Below are 15,248 nucleotides of genomic sequence, written 5' to 3' on the forward strand. Positions count from 1 at the left end.
CTTTGAAAAAAAAAGATGTATTACAGAGGAGTTAATGTACTTTTAGGAGCTCAAACTTTTGTTGACTGGTTGTGTTCTTACTACATGCTTATTCATTCAGCAACTATTCCAAAAGGTAGTTTTGGCATACTTATTCAATCTCTCTCAACCTCAGTTGCTATTCATCTAAGATGTCCACCAGGCCAAAAAATGTTCTGATCTTCATTAGTTCAGCAAATCTTACTTCCCACCAGATCTCTCACATTTGGGAGATCCTTAAAAGTACAGTTGATTTATGAAAATAAAACTGGAGATTACATTTACTTTACAATGAATGTTAATCCCTATCTGTTGAGTGTGTAAAGGTTGCAACAGGTAGAACGGACATCGAAAGTTATCACACTCCTGTCTTAGTCCCTCCCCCTCCCCCCCCCCCCAGATGTCTGTACTTTTCTTCAGTAGTTGTGCATAGTATAAGCTGTCTTGCTATTCCTTTTTTCAAATCATAAGGAACCATTCAACCTGCATCCACATTCAGGCAATAACTCAGGGTTGAAGCCAATGAATCTGGCCAGAGAACTGCTGCCAAGGTGGCAGGTAGAAGAGATTCCAAGTGGAGAAATTTGAAGAACAAAGCAACTAAGACCCGCAAGTATGCAGAAGTTTTCCCTTTTCAACCACGATGCTGCTGTCGTTTGCTGAACTTCTATCCAGGTATCATATTTGTATTCCATTTTATATGCTCAGTCGATGTATAAAAATAAAATCCAGTGAAGGGAAAAAGGATGAAGTGAAGGGAACAGGATTAGAAACCGAGAATTCTTGAATAGTTAATTGCAACCATCTCTTCACACATAGCATCAAGTTCAGGTTAATCAATTAGCTTAAAACCCAATGAACCATCACAAAAGGAACTATATCCCTCTGTACATGATTTTATTATTTACATAATACAATATAGCATAGATGCCGGGTAGCATGATTATGTGCAATACATAAATATGAACTATCTGTACACATTTGTATATCTAATAACTCAACTGAGAACAAAGTTTAAAGCAAAAACCTGATGCTTTTAATGAAGAAAAACTAAGACTGAACACTGCAATAGAAGTCAGAAGTAGTGCCCTATGTATACACAACTATTTACAGATGAGAACAGGCATTACCACTATACTAGTCTAAACTGTACTTGTTTATATAAAAAACACAAGTTTCATACATCACAAAAAAACCTTCCATTATAACACAGAAGTGATATTACCAGACAAGCATCAGTGAAGTATACTGCCTTTTCTAGAGTTGTTATTGTACAATGCTGTAGATAATGCAGCCCATGCAATACACCCAAGAACACTACAGTCCTACACCCAAGTACTATTAAAATGATAAAGCAGCCCTCAGAGTGGTTCCAGGTACCACTTAAAGTCTACAGCAGCCATATTGGGTATGATTTTTTTCCATGCAAAATGGTGCAATCTCACTACATTTGAAAACTATAAAAATTAAGAGCTAACATTCTCTTGAACCCAGAACACATTCAACATAAAATGCATATGAGAAATTAAATGCTTGAATACATTTGCAAACTAGGTTCATCAGATGCATGTGTTACTTAACAGAGCTGCTGTGATTAAGTTTATTTTAAAAAGTAGCCTTTTTGTAAACTGTAAAACAAAGTCTTGTAGTATTGTGCTACACAACTTATTTAGCTACATAAGAGTAAGAAGCAGACAAGTCTTCTGTTGTAGGCTAGTTCATAAAGTTCTGAAAATGAAGTTTCCTTTGGGAACCAGTTTTAATAGTTGAGCAATTTTTATCAGTTCCAAGGATTTCACCCTTCAGACTCAAGATTTCTTGCTTTCATTTAGCAGGTAACCTTAAATTGCAGCTTATGGCACCTGAACACCCATTCTCATTAGGAAAGTGGCTCCTCTGCAACTCAGCTTCAAAATAATGAATTGTGGAAATTAAAACAGGACGAAGTTTAACTATGGTAAAAGTAGACTCATTTTTTTCCTGGTGTATCTTTTAATCAAACAGGCACGTAGCACTATCCAAGGATGATATACCTCAATTTCATTCCCAAAAGGCAAATCTGCTGCAAACATGCAGATTTTATGCATCTGTTTGGCACATGTGAACTAGACAACTCTGTCCTTTGTGCATGTCTGTTTTCCAGTGCAGGTCTTACTCTTTCAATTAATTCTGGGGAGGGCATGTACACATTTTAAAGGGCTGTATCTATCCAATTCTGCCTGTAACACCCACAATATCCTAAAATATCAATCAATAAGACAGACTAAAGAAAAACTCTGGAGAACATCAAAGGAAAATGGCCATGCATCTGCTCTTTAATGTTTTCCTAGGATATTTTAAAATAAAAACAAAGAAAGTCAGTCTTTTCAGCAAGTAGGTTAGTTTATATTCTCTGGATTTTTTCGGCCACAACAACTGGATTCTCTTTCCTGATTTTTGCTGCAGCTTCTGCTTTGTAATCATATGGGCAGTTGTGCTTGTCAGAATAACGGTGAAGTCCACAAAACAGATTTCCACATCGACAGTCAAATCCTGTGAAGACACAGAAGCATCACTTGAAATACTATATGGTAAAGACTTGTAAATAAGGTCACAACAAATCTAAACTCCAAGATTTTCCCTGAAGAGCTTTAAATGTTTCCAAAGCAAAATCTAGGAAACAACTAGATTAAGACTGGTTAAGTGTGTATAATGCAGAATTCAGCAGCATACCTGTAAGGCCAACCTTCTTTCTGCACATAAAACATCTATTCTTCTTTGGTTTGGGCATTTCAGGTGTTTTCTCTTCATTTTGAGATGTACTAGGTTGAGTGACTGTAGGACTTGGTTGAGTAACAACTGAAAGAACATCCCCCCCCCAAAAAAAAGTTGATTAGATTTGCTGTGCTTGTTTAATTTCAAACTGTTTTAATTTGCACTGATTTTCATACATTGTAATGTTGAGGCATCATCATTTCTAGAAAGAGCAGCTGAGTAAGTTTCTGGAAAACAGTTCTTAGACATCTAATGCTACCTTGTTTATAAACTGCCTCAGACATTCAAGGATGTTCTCTCCCCTCCATATCTCTTTTTCTTTTATCTATCTCATGGTTAATTATAAGAGAACCCATATTCTGTAATGGGTTCTCTTATAACTAACACAGCTGTATCTAACTATGTCATTCCACCAACGGAAGCAGTTCTATGAGAAGATTCAGGAGGGGGGCAATTCTCACCACCACCTACACCCCATTGCACAACCTCACAATATGCTCCATAGGCTGGGAAACCCTGCAGATTTTTGGGCAGCAAGGAGGGCCACAAGTTCTGGCACAATAGCATGATACTGAATTCTAGAAGATGAATAACAGTTTCTTGGAGCTGGCTAAGAAAGCATTTCTTACATTTGAGCCGTGTTAGGGGCACCAAAAAGCAGAACCCAGAACATGCTGCAGTGGTTGACAAATAGTGGATTGCAGAAAGCCTGTGCATAGAGAGCTTCAGCTAACTGGATGGTATAGCTATGCAATAAATAAATAGGGCAGCAATAGACGTTTGAGAGCATAGTTGGTAAAGATGTAGATTTTTAGATGGGCATTTCCCTGCATTCTATGGTAGTCTCACTTAATATTCTGCAGCAAGTGCCATCACTTAAAAACAACAACCCCAAACTACTTTGCCTGAAATATATATCCCTTGAATGGAGTTCTCTTCTATTTCCCCCCCTCCACCACATCATCTTTAAACAGCAGTTGCAACAGCTCACAACTTGTCGAGAACTATAAGCAGAAACACATTTTTTAACTCAACATTCTAGTGTGATGTGTTTCATCTCTGTGTGTATATCTTTCAGATATTGTACTTTCACTACAAAAGACTGCAAGCCTATAAAACAATTTTACTGTATGTAGTAAATTGCAGATGCTCTTTTGTCACATTCAAGACAAAGACATCTATAAAGATGGAGATATTATTCAAAATTTCCCTTTCACTTACTACCTATATTTAAAATGTGCATTTTAATAATTTTAGCGAAAGGCACATTAAGTATCAACTGGGGAGACAGACTGCACGCACTCCAAAATTTGTGTTTAAGCAGCATACTGCTTCTTCTTACTACTCCTACTCAGGTTGAGGAGCTTTTGATCATGTTACTTGATTCTAAGCCATATCAATATTCCAAAGTATGGATGTGACTGCAATTTGAATAACTTTTAACTTACTTTCTACCTGAAAATTTATCAAAAATACAAAAAAAGTCACCTTGCTATATAAAGCTGTTCATTAATAGGTCTGTATATGGGGCATCCTTTTACCTTATATTCTGTATGAACCCCATGCCCAAATTCAGAGTTAGAGTTACTTTTTGGTATTTGAAAGGTCTAAGCCTTTCCCCAGTAATCCTCCTTGTGTATAGTATCAGAAGGGTTAAGAGATGAAATCATGCAGTAGATTGCATTACTGAAAACCACTTTTTTGGTGAGTTTTTGGAATAGGAGTTCATCCAGTCTTCCACAAGCTTGTGCCCTCCAGGTATTTTGGAATCCAACTCCCATCAGCCCCAGCCAGCATTGCCAATGGTCAGGGATAATGGGGGTTATGAGCCCAAAATATCCAGAAGGCATTAGATTGGGGAGGTTGAATCCATAATATTAATATAAATGTCCACATCACTAATCACTTTAGCACAAACCAATGCATTCAATGGGAATGTATTGAATGTAAATAAATACACAAACATCCATGCAAAATGCCCAGTGTATTTCAATCCTGTGAATTTATTAAGCAGCAAGTAGTAATACATCCTCTCTTTACAAGTACTACAGGGTCTTTCAAAACACAAAGTCTTCACTAGCACCCAAAACGCAGTTTCAGTGATGGTTAATGAATATCTGACTCATCTCTCTTAGAAATTTCAGGCGTGGACTGTACATACAGGATAGTTGTGGTAGAATGGACTATTCACTGGACTATTAGTAGTAAACTGGACTCAAGGGGGAAAAACCAACTACTTGCCAACAGGAGATAGCCTTTGAATGCTGCATATTCTTTTGTTTTAATTTACAAGAAGTTTAAGGTAGGGGAACATTCAGAAATGTGATCACCCTCACGAAGTCACAAGTGGTAAAGTCTATTCTACCACTTTATTCTGCTGTATGTGTAGGTCAGATCTAAGTACTCTTCAGTCAATGTTACAGCAGGTTGCACTCTACTGCTAATGATCTCACAGGGTGGGCAGGAAATGTCCCTTCTCTATATATTCAGTTTTTCTGCTTAGAATGTATTTTCTTACATTCCATATTTAGAGGGAATAAAACATGTGGTGGAGGGGCTAGAGTTTACTCTATGGGAAGTATTCACAATGATAAATGATTGTATGGAGGTATTTTTCTCTACATTAGATGAACTGGAATTGGTATGCAGAAAAACATTTGAGTGACCGCTATATAGAAAATTGATTTCTCAGTAGAACAAGGGTGTAAAAATGAAGGTGTAGCTAAGAAACTTTACTGAAAGATCATTAGATTCCCCAAAGGAGCTTCTATAGCTTGTAAACTTTTGTGATGTAACACAAATGCTGCTGAAGATGTTCCCAGGATTCACATGGATGGATTCATAGAATCATAGAATAGTAGAGTTGGAAGGGGCCTAAAAGGCCATTGAGTCCAACCCCCTGCTCAATGCAGGAATCAGTACATCCCTAGTACTTAATTTATTTGTTTTTGCTGATATGATTAGCAGTGTGATCATTTTTATAAAAAGTGAATAAATGTATTTTAAGAATAGCAAAGTATATTTTTTTTCTCCCTGGTTATAAGAGGTTTAGACCTGCCAGGTCCCACTGAACTAACTGCACTCAAGTTACTTTTAAAAAGGCATACCTGGCTCTGTTGTCTCTGTTTTCGGAGTAACTTTCTCCTCTCTTGAAATGCTCATTTCTGTCATTTGCTGAGTTACAGGCAAGGCGGCAACAGGCACATTTCTGCTTGCATTCAGTGAAATGAAAGCAATCCGTTAGTGCTATTAGGAAGACTAATATAAAGCTAAAATTTAAAAACTCCAAGCTCCGCTTGATAACTATTACTGAATTTAATGGTGATAAAATATGATGAAATGGACTAGTAACAGCCAAGGGCTCTTTTAATCTAACCTTACAGTAATCCAAGATATGATTTTATCATTCCATCATTGCAAAGCCCAAATATTTCTTAATTTCAGGAATAATCAAACACTGGTTATTTCCTCTATAGACTAGCTTTAATGCAAACTATTGCATTATTATTAGGTCAAGAGTTTACTATACACAATCTCACAGATTTAACTTATTTCACCATCACTGTGTTATTCTATACTTTTCTTACCTTGATTTGTCTGTTGTGCTGCCAGCAGCACCTTCACAGTTGTTTAAACTAGTATCTGCTCTCTGTACAGATGTAGAGTCTGAGGTAGGACTGTTGGAACCACTTGATGTTCCTGAACAACAAAAAGAAAAATGTAAGCAAATATGTTGGAAATGTAGAAATCCCAATATACAAATGTTAGAATTTTCAGAAGGGTGGCAATATTACTCTGTAGTAGCAAGAATAACAAAAGTCTTCTGATACCTTAAAGACTAACAAATTAATTATGACATTTGTGGACACGGTCCACTTCAACAGATACAAATAAGTTAGAGTTGTTATTAAATGCTTCCAAGTCACACTAGTTGGGAGTGAATCCAGACTATAAGAACACAAAATACCTCAAAGTTGGGAAGGCTAGTATGATGCAAGTGTTCACGCAAATGGTTATTACTGAAATTGTATCCACAACTAGAACTTCAGCTGTTATGTTCTTCCAACACATACCCATTGGACTGATTCGGCCACTATTTTGCTGTCTTTGAAGATGTTCTTTATAGCAGACTGAACACATTCCATTAGTTCTAGGATTCCCATAAAATCCACATCCTGTGCTACACAGCATGGGCCCTGGGGTCTGGTTGGTCTCCTGAGCCATTTTGTTCTGTAAATAGAGGAGGAAATGCATTAGAAACTGGCACATAATCACTTCACATGAAGTAGCCATCAAAAATACTGACATCACATAGTATCACTCCCCATATTTGTAGAGTAGGTATTCTGAGTATGGAAGGGGTTAGAACTGGGGGTTAGAACTGGAGGAGATCCCTACAGACAGAAGACTGACATTTTGAGGGGAGAAATGCTTCCCCCCTCCACTCCATCCTTTAAAAAAAAAAGGGGAGGGGAGAGAAGGACCCTGGCACCTCCCAAACCCCAGATGGGATGGAGAGTTGCAATTGAGTGCTCCTATTATCTTGCTAGTCAAACTGGCAGGAGCTGAAATGAAGTCATCAGCTTACCACTTGGGCCGGATCTACACTACTGCTTTAAAGTGCTTTATAACAGTTTTATAGCACTTTAAAGCAGTTAAAGCGCTTTATAACTGTTATAAAGCGCTTTAAAGCAGTAGTGTAGATCCTGCCTTGGTTTCTTCAGCTTAAGGCATAAGGAAGGAGATACCATTCCTGTAGAAAGGAATCTCCATTGCAGCTTAAAAGACCCAAGGGTAAATTGAATGCACATCCGTGTGCCAATGTAGTCTGCCCAGACTGCACTACTCTCAAGCAAAAGTATACATAGATGTGCATCAGAGTGCCTTCTTCCATTGAAGCACTTCAGTGCTGAAAGACAGCATCTGAACTTAAATGCTTATTTCAATTAGGCCCATAATTTCTGAATGAGACCATTATACATGGCCTTAAAGCTGTTTCTCCACACCATGATCTTTGTTGGATTGGGAAGGAAGAGGGTGGACAGAGAGGGAATTAAGAACAACATTTCCTCCATTTTGCTCTGCCCTACTTCCGGAGTGAGATGCAACAAGAACAAGGCTAGGAACAAAATACAGAAACTGAAAATGTCCTGCACATCCATGCCTGTTTATCAATATTCCTGTGTGATTCATAGATGTTTGCGTAGATATGTCAGGCCACAATATGTAAATACCAATCCTGGAATTTAAGATTACTGACTATAATTTTAGTTGTCACTGAGAATACACAGCTTTTCAGTTACTATCTACCCTAATTAAGTTCAAAACTGCAGAATAGGTGTATACTTGAGTATACAAGTCACTTCTGGCTATTATTTTTTAATAGGCCCTGCAGGTTAGGAACTAGTTTTAGTTTCAAGTGGCATGCTAGTCTGTTTTTATACAAATTATTGAGAAAAGGAGATTGGGCAACACAGCTGGTAGGAATGAGGTCTACCATAGCAGTACTTCCGAAAACAGTGCAAGGCATTAAACAACTTGGGCAGGAAACATGATATCTTGCTAACTGAAAACATCACATGCTTGAATCCTTCAATATACAAAATCAGCTACTACTTGAAGACCAGAACCACTCAGCTCAGAAGTTTACTTGGAGCAGGCCTTTTAAAAAAACACCTTGCTTAATATATTAATGAAAGCAAATTACTCATCTTACAGCAGTTCAGCAAAATGCTGCAACTTTCAAAGCAAGCTGCCCATATTTTTCTACTTGCAGAGTTCCCCTCATCTGTACATGCCACAAGAGTCAGTTTAGGAACATAAACACTTCAACGTCGTTGCTAAGTTAAGCAAGGGCTGTACTTTAATTGGATAACAATGCAATACTGGTCTAGTGGACAAATACTATTTGGAAGTTCTAATTAGTGGGAAAGTATGATATAAATCTGTGAAATGAATAACATCAAATAAAACAAATGTTTAAATACATTATACATGTAAAACAGCAGGCAACTTGCAAATACATAATGTATGTATTTTGGCTAGACATACTGTTTCAACTAAAGATGCTTTCACTGTGGTAGTCAATTTCATACCAAACATAAGAAAATCAATTGAAAACAGTATCAGAGGCAATTCTTTCTCTAAGGCCTAGTATACAAAGCAGGATGAAAGCGGTATATAAAAGGCAGGAGCCACACCAAGCAGGATTTCGGGGTATGAAAGCGGCATATGGTATGCATCAGTGCACTTCAATACTGCTATAAAGCACTAGTGTGGCTCCTGCCTTTTATATACCGCTTTCATAGTGCAATATCCTGCTTGATGTAGATTAGGCCTTCATGGCCGCAAGGGAGTCTTGTATGGAATACCATGCATACAATAGGGCACTGTTCCAGAATGTTTATTTACAGCCTTAAGGCATATTCAAGGTGGATTTAAGATAGGATTTGTTCCCTTTCCCCAAATAGTAAATGAATTTGCCCAATAATATCATGTCAGATTTCCAGCACTACCTTCATCATTAAGACCATCCTACCCATTGAAATCAGCTTGCAGTTTTAAAATACCATGTTTGGTAGAATGTGCGCTCACAAAATTTTATCAACTTTTAAAAACAGATGTAAAACAGACATCGTACATGTAAACTATATAAAAACCCAACTAATTGAAGGAGAATATTTACAGTTAATTAGAAATAGCAGCCTATTCAGACTACAGTATTTGATGAAATACTCTATAAAGACAAAACTGCCCTCAATAAATGCCAAACTATGCAATTTTCAGTTCTTGTGCAATTTGCTCCATTCAGTTTAAAACTCTGAGATGACATCACCATTATCATCATGAAAAAAGTTTGCATCTGCAAATGACTTTAGTAAGGAAAGTACAAACCATATATGGCTGAACAAAGGCCTTTGTAGAAAGAAAACCAGGTAGCCCCCATGGGCCAGTTGGAATCAAATGTTATAACCTCATGTTATCTACTAGCATTTACACTTTTAGCTTTTCACTGGAATGTTAAATTCTAATGCCATCACATGTGTGTCCGCTTGCTTTAATATTTCTCAGAAGCTAAGGTCACATGGGTGAGTGCATTAGCTTCCGCTTGTCACAAGGCTGCAATGTGACAGGCTGAGCTAGAGGCTCACACAAAACCTTGTCAACAGGGGCCTCTGAAATCAGCTTCTATTTATATCTCTAAAGGCTGCCCAGCTCCTGCACAGTCCATAGTACTAAAGCAACAAAATATGTACTCACTACAATGGAAAAAATATAAAAGCTGAATACGACTACAGGATGCTTGATAAAGAGAAGGCTGATAGTTGCAATGATTTTTAATTTTAACCCTGAGCAAGAGTAGTGGAAACAGCAAAGGAAAACAGGACAGATGACTGCCGTTCTGCCACTCTTAAATACACACTACAGACTATAGTACCAGATGGCTTCTTTCTAAAATATGTTTACTTTGATTCCTGTTCTCCACCTAAAGATGGCACAACCTAAAATAAAGATGCCCTTGTTCAACTTCGTAGCTTGTCTTATACAACTGCTTCATATCAGCTCCACCAATACTTGTACAAAAGTCATGGCTACAGAATGGAGGAATAATAGCTCAGCATGGATATGCTGAACTCAATTACATGTCAAAAAAGCTACAATAAAGCCTCAAAAGACTTAGCTTTTTTTACCAATAGGAAGGAGTTCACTAACTGCAAATTTCACAGGTCACTATTATTTGTATGTTGATTTTTAAAAACAGAATTTAAAAAGTGGACAAAGGAAGGAAGAGTTTTTAATCTTAAGTGACTACTAAATCCATGGAAACTGTACCAATGATAGTATTATCACCTTAATACTTCTTTACCTAAATAGTTAACTGCAAGGCCCGCACAATAAAGGAGGTTGGGTAAACAAGGTTGTGTGTTAAGAAGAGTGCAGTGCTGTAGCTTATTTCTACTCAAATTCTGGGGCGGGGGGGGGGAGAAGAGGACAAGAAATAGACATTCCATAGTGGCACAACTGAGACCAGCCAAGTGAGAGAAACAAAGGAGAAGAAGCTGCCAGCAGCTCAGAGTATGGAGAAGAAAGGGGGGGGGGGGGGAAGCTGAGAAAGGAAGTAGATCCGCTCTACAGCGCCAAGGACTCGGGGACATAAAAAGCGCTGAGCCAAAAAGATTTAGAAAATGGCAGGCGATGATGGTCGGGGCGGACTCTCTTTGCAAAACTGGGGGGTGGGGTGGGTTGCTGGTTAGAGAGAGGGAGGCTGTAAGAGGAAAAGAAGAGGCAAGGGCCGGGCTCGAGTCCGGTTGTTACCCCTCCCTCTCCGCCGATCCACATCCACCCAGCTGACAAGCAGACACCAAGGCCTGGGGGCCTCGTGAAAGAAAAACCACTGAGTCATGGCAAGGCCAAACCAGCCTAGGAAAGCCATACCATCGCCCCCACCCGCCGGGTCAACACAGACACGCGCGCGCGCGCGCCCGGACACAAAGACACAGAAAGCCTTTTCTGTTCGGACACGGGAGGGGTGGCTTGTGGGGCTGGGGGTGGGGCGAAGAGAGAGAAGGAGAGAGAAAGAAGAAGAAAAAGGGGAAGCTTCGATCCCACGCAAAGCCGGGAAGAGGAGGAAGCTCATTGTCTGCTTCCAGTTCTTTGTTTCCCCTCCTCTCTCTCCCCCCCACTGCTCCTCCGCCACTTTCATGTTTCACTTATTTTTACCTTCCTTGCGACACCCTCCCCCCAGTATTTAATTTGTCATGAAACCCCACAATAACGAGGTTCGAGGTGGGGAGAAAGGAAAGGCATTTCACGGGTGTGTTCCCCCCCTCGGAAACACGAAGCGAAGTTGGCCCAGCGGCCCTTTGTCCTCTCCGCCCCCCTCCACCCCAGCTTCCTTCTGTGCGGAGGAAGACAGGACGACGACGACGACGTGGAAGGCTTCTCTCTCATTCGCCTCCGCCCCCACACGAAGAGCTTTCCCTCGCTCGCGCGACGTGAGGCAAGCCCCCGAAGCACCGACCCCTCCACGAGCCCCCGCCCACGCGTGTCTCTCTCTCCCCGCCATTCTGCGTGGGAAAGACAAAGGACGTCGCGCCCCCTCCACGCCATCCCACCCACCTACCCCGCATACCAAGGTCTCTTGAGTCGGGCAAGGCGATAAAAGGAAAGCGGCCTGGCGACTCACCCGCTCGTTGGGTCCTGGCGAGGCTCCTGCTTGTTGGAGAAGGGGACAAAGAGAGAGGAGGGGAGGCGCCGCTGTCCCGGCTCTAGCGGGAGGGGAGTCCCGGAGCTGCTGCTACTGCAGCCGCAGCCGCCGCTTCCTTCCTTTGTTCCAACAACAGGAGGAGGAGTTCCTGGTGCTGCTGCGCGGGGCCAAACACGCCGCGGGGGGAGCGAGAGGAAGATGGTTCCTTGCCGCGCGCGGGTGATAATGGCGGCGGTCGTGCCGCCGCCGCCGCCGCCACGGGCCTCCGGGGCCTTGATAGAATATACGGCCTCACGCGCACAAACCGCCACTTGTGTAGCGAGAGAACGCGAGAGCGCGCGCGCGCGTCGACGGCCGAGACGCTCTGAAGGAAGGAAGGAAGGCCGCCCGCCTGGCTGGCTGCTCTCTGGCGCTGAGTGGCGCGAGCACGCTCGCTCAGCCCTGATGGGGGGCACTCGTTGTGGGCGAGGGGGAGGGGCAGGAAGGAGGAAGGGCGGCCTACTACGTCACCATTCCAATCCCGCCCCTCCCTCGCGCGTTGGGAAAGAAGTGAGCGGAGAGGAAGAGAGACGTGTGCGAGAGCGACGGCGCAGGCGCCGCCGCCTCACAGTTGAACAGTCATCGTCAACGTCACTGTCATTCCCCAGCAGCGCTTTCTCCGTCGCCTCCTTGCCTTCCTTTCCCTGCTCTGCTCAAGTCCTGTGGAAAGGGAGGAGCGCGGAGGGTGGGAATATGGCAAGGGGGCGGGGCGAGGGCGAAGGGTGGGGCTACGTTCGTACGCTGTGCAATTTTGCTTGCATTTCTTCATTCGTTTCGGAAACCGAGAGAGGAGCAAGTGCTAGAGGCGGAGAGAAAGTGGGAAAGGGCATGAAGAACCCCCCCCTTTTTTTAGTGGGGGGAGGAGGAACCAAGGTACACGTGTTGACCCTTAAGGGGAAAAAAAAAATCCAAATCCCTTCATTTCGCTCGCCAGCCAAACAATCATAAAAAGGCTTTGTGCATTTTTAACGATCTTTTGGTTGGCCCTCATTACACTAATACGGATTTTAGAATGTTTATCCGGATGGCCTGTTGGTTTTCAGGCGACTCACTTGTGTTGCTTGGGGTTGCGGCTTTATAGGGACGCCCTTCTGGTCAATATGCACAACCTCCCAAGTCGTGCTGGACTAGATGAGCGTTACACACAACCGTCCCTGAACGCGGATAGGGGTTCAAGTGGCCCTTGTTTTTCAGTATGTATGTATGTTGAAACAACTTGTTGATGGCTTATTTATTATTTGTTGAAAGTATTTAAATCCCTCTGTACAGCCGGAAAGGCTCCCAGAGCAGCTCCCAGATCAATAAAAACAAGACAGTCCCTGCCCTCAGGCTTAACCTAAAAAAAGAGACAAGGGAAAAGGAATGAGGAGGGGAAAGGAAAACAAGACAGTCCCCGGAACCAGAACCAGTTCTTATTGTTTTATGTGTCTTATAACAACCAGCTATAATGCGGTGAGACATTGTTGGCCGCCTTATCCTGTCCAGATGAAACAGAAATAAATAAAAAAGAGAAGCAAAACATTGCTTGCCTTTCAGCTGATGGAAATGGCCTTGTTTCTATCTCTCCCTCTTCTACAGCCTGACTGAATGGCTGCTGGGTCGCGGCTAGGAGGTAGACAACACCTGGTGGAATTGGCATTTAAGCAGGGCTTGATGGTGGCCCTTGCTTTCCTTCTCTGCACCTGATGGAAGGTTGCTGGAAGACCGTTGTTGGATATTCTACATGTTCTCACTGTGACATCCTTCAGAGACTATGAGCTTTGACTTAGAAATACTAAAAATCCTGAATTCCTACTGTTCATTTTTGTGTATTCTACATGATGTTCACAGAGTGTGCCCAGTTGCCAGTTTTATCATGCAGCTTCGTCACATTAACCACACCTCCCCCCACCTCATTTTGCAGCTTTGATCATGGAAGAAAAGTGAATGTAGAGTTGGCCTCAAACTGTATATCTATCTATCTATCTATCTATCTAGGATACTGATGAAGAATGGCCACAAGGACTTAAGCTTCCATAATTATTATTAATTGTATTAATATTAAATATTACTGTAAGCCAGAGACTGTCATACTACTTGTAAGCTGCTGTCAGAGCCTTTTTGGCTAAAGAATGGGATATAAATGCTTTCTCTCTCTCTCTCTCTGTGTATATAATGATATGACAGTGTTTACAGTCTTATTTCTTACAGTTCCCTTATACTACTGTTATTCTTGTTGATTTGAATGGGATAATAACATTGGTTTTGGAGCTGTTGTTTCGTAACTGGTCTGATAAGTCCTCCCCGCCCCCAACTCAATTTCTATGCCATGTGAGCCAAAAGCCATTTTAAATTTGCATCTGTTAAATATGTATATGAATGCCCTATGGCCCTCTTATTTCTCTCGGAGAGATGATAACTCCGTTTTGATAGTTGATTTTCCAATTGCTTACAATTAAGAATATTCAGAAATTCAGTTTTTGTAGTATCTGAATTTCCAAGGTGGGTTGACTATCGTCACAATGCATTCAACTCTCTTATTGCACAAGGCTCAGACATGTGAATTATGATTGTGCCAGAGTAATGCTTCTGAACAGGATGAGCGGTTTGTTTTTCTTCGGAGAAGTTGTTTACTAGGTAATATTTCATCCCAGGAAAATTCTGCTGTTTGGTGCCCATAGCTGAGCATTTCTTGATCTCTGCTAATGTTTGATTCTATCACAACTCCTAATTACTGTAGTTATTTCAGCAGAAATCCAAGTCACTGTACTAATATCAAGGTAAATAATAATTAGATATATTTTCTCTTTGTAAAATCCTTTTAGGTGGCCTATTAATACCAGTGGAATAGATAAAATGTGTCTTGTGTGTTGAAAGAGTGAAAGAATGAAAGAAAATTAAAAGGATCTATAGACTTGGGTTGGGAGCTTTGTGTTTCCTGCTTGCTGAACAGATGTGACCTTTGTCCTGCATGTATATGTCGTGGTATATATGTTCAAGATGGGACCTAACTCATTCATTTTATTCTCGTTTAACTGGGATCCTTTTTTTAGCTGGGGTGAGGTGAGTTTAATTGATGCAGATATTCACAGTATGCTAGAGTTTCATTGTAAGTACACTTTTAGTGCCTGGAACTGCCAAGTGTTGCAATGGATAGGTGTGTTGGGTCTTCAGCTTCCTACTTCTGTGAGTAAGCTTGTGCTGCTAAGATGTAAACATGGATAAACCAGTTGGTTCTTTCACTCAGCCA

The 15,248-nt window shown here is 41.1% G+C and overlaps 1 protein-coding gene across 2 annotated transcripts; it reads right to left on the reverse strand.

Moving 5' to 3' along the window:
- Positions 1-898: 898 nt before the first annotated feature.
- Positions 899-12,359, reverse strand: ZFAND5 (zinc finger AN1-type containing 5). 2 transcript variants are annotated; one of them, XM_063129341.1, is made up of 6 exons: positions 11,960-12,359; positions 6,846-7,002; positions 6,360-6,471; positions 5,880-5,980; positions 2,731-2,856; positions 899-2,550 (listed from the first exon to the last, which is right to left on the reverse strand). In XM_063129341.1, exons 2-6 carry the CDS (start codon positions 6,994-6,996, stop codon positions 2,402-2,404), a joined length of 639 nt encoding a protein of 212 aa, XP_062985411.1. In that variant the 5' UTR covers positions 6,997-7,002; positions 11,960-12,359; the 3' UTR covers positions 899-2,401. The 2 variants fall into 2 exon arrangements, with proteins under 2 accessions (XP_062985411.1, XP_062985410.1); XM_063129340.1 differs by lacking the exon at positions 11,960-12,359 and adding an exon at positions 9,667-9,793.
- Between the last annotated feature and the right edge of the window lie 2,889 nt (positions 12,360-15,248).

This window comes from Elgaria multicarinata, chromosome 6 (assembly GCF_023053635.1).
Source record: "Elgaria multicarinata webbii isolate HBS135686 ecotype San Diego chromosome 6, rElgMul1.1.pri, whole genome shotgun sequence".
NCBI classification, from domain to species: Eukaryota; Metazoa; Chordata; class Lepidosauria; order Squamata; family Anguidae; genus Elgaria; species Elgaria multicarinata.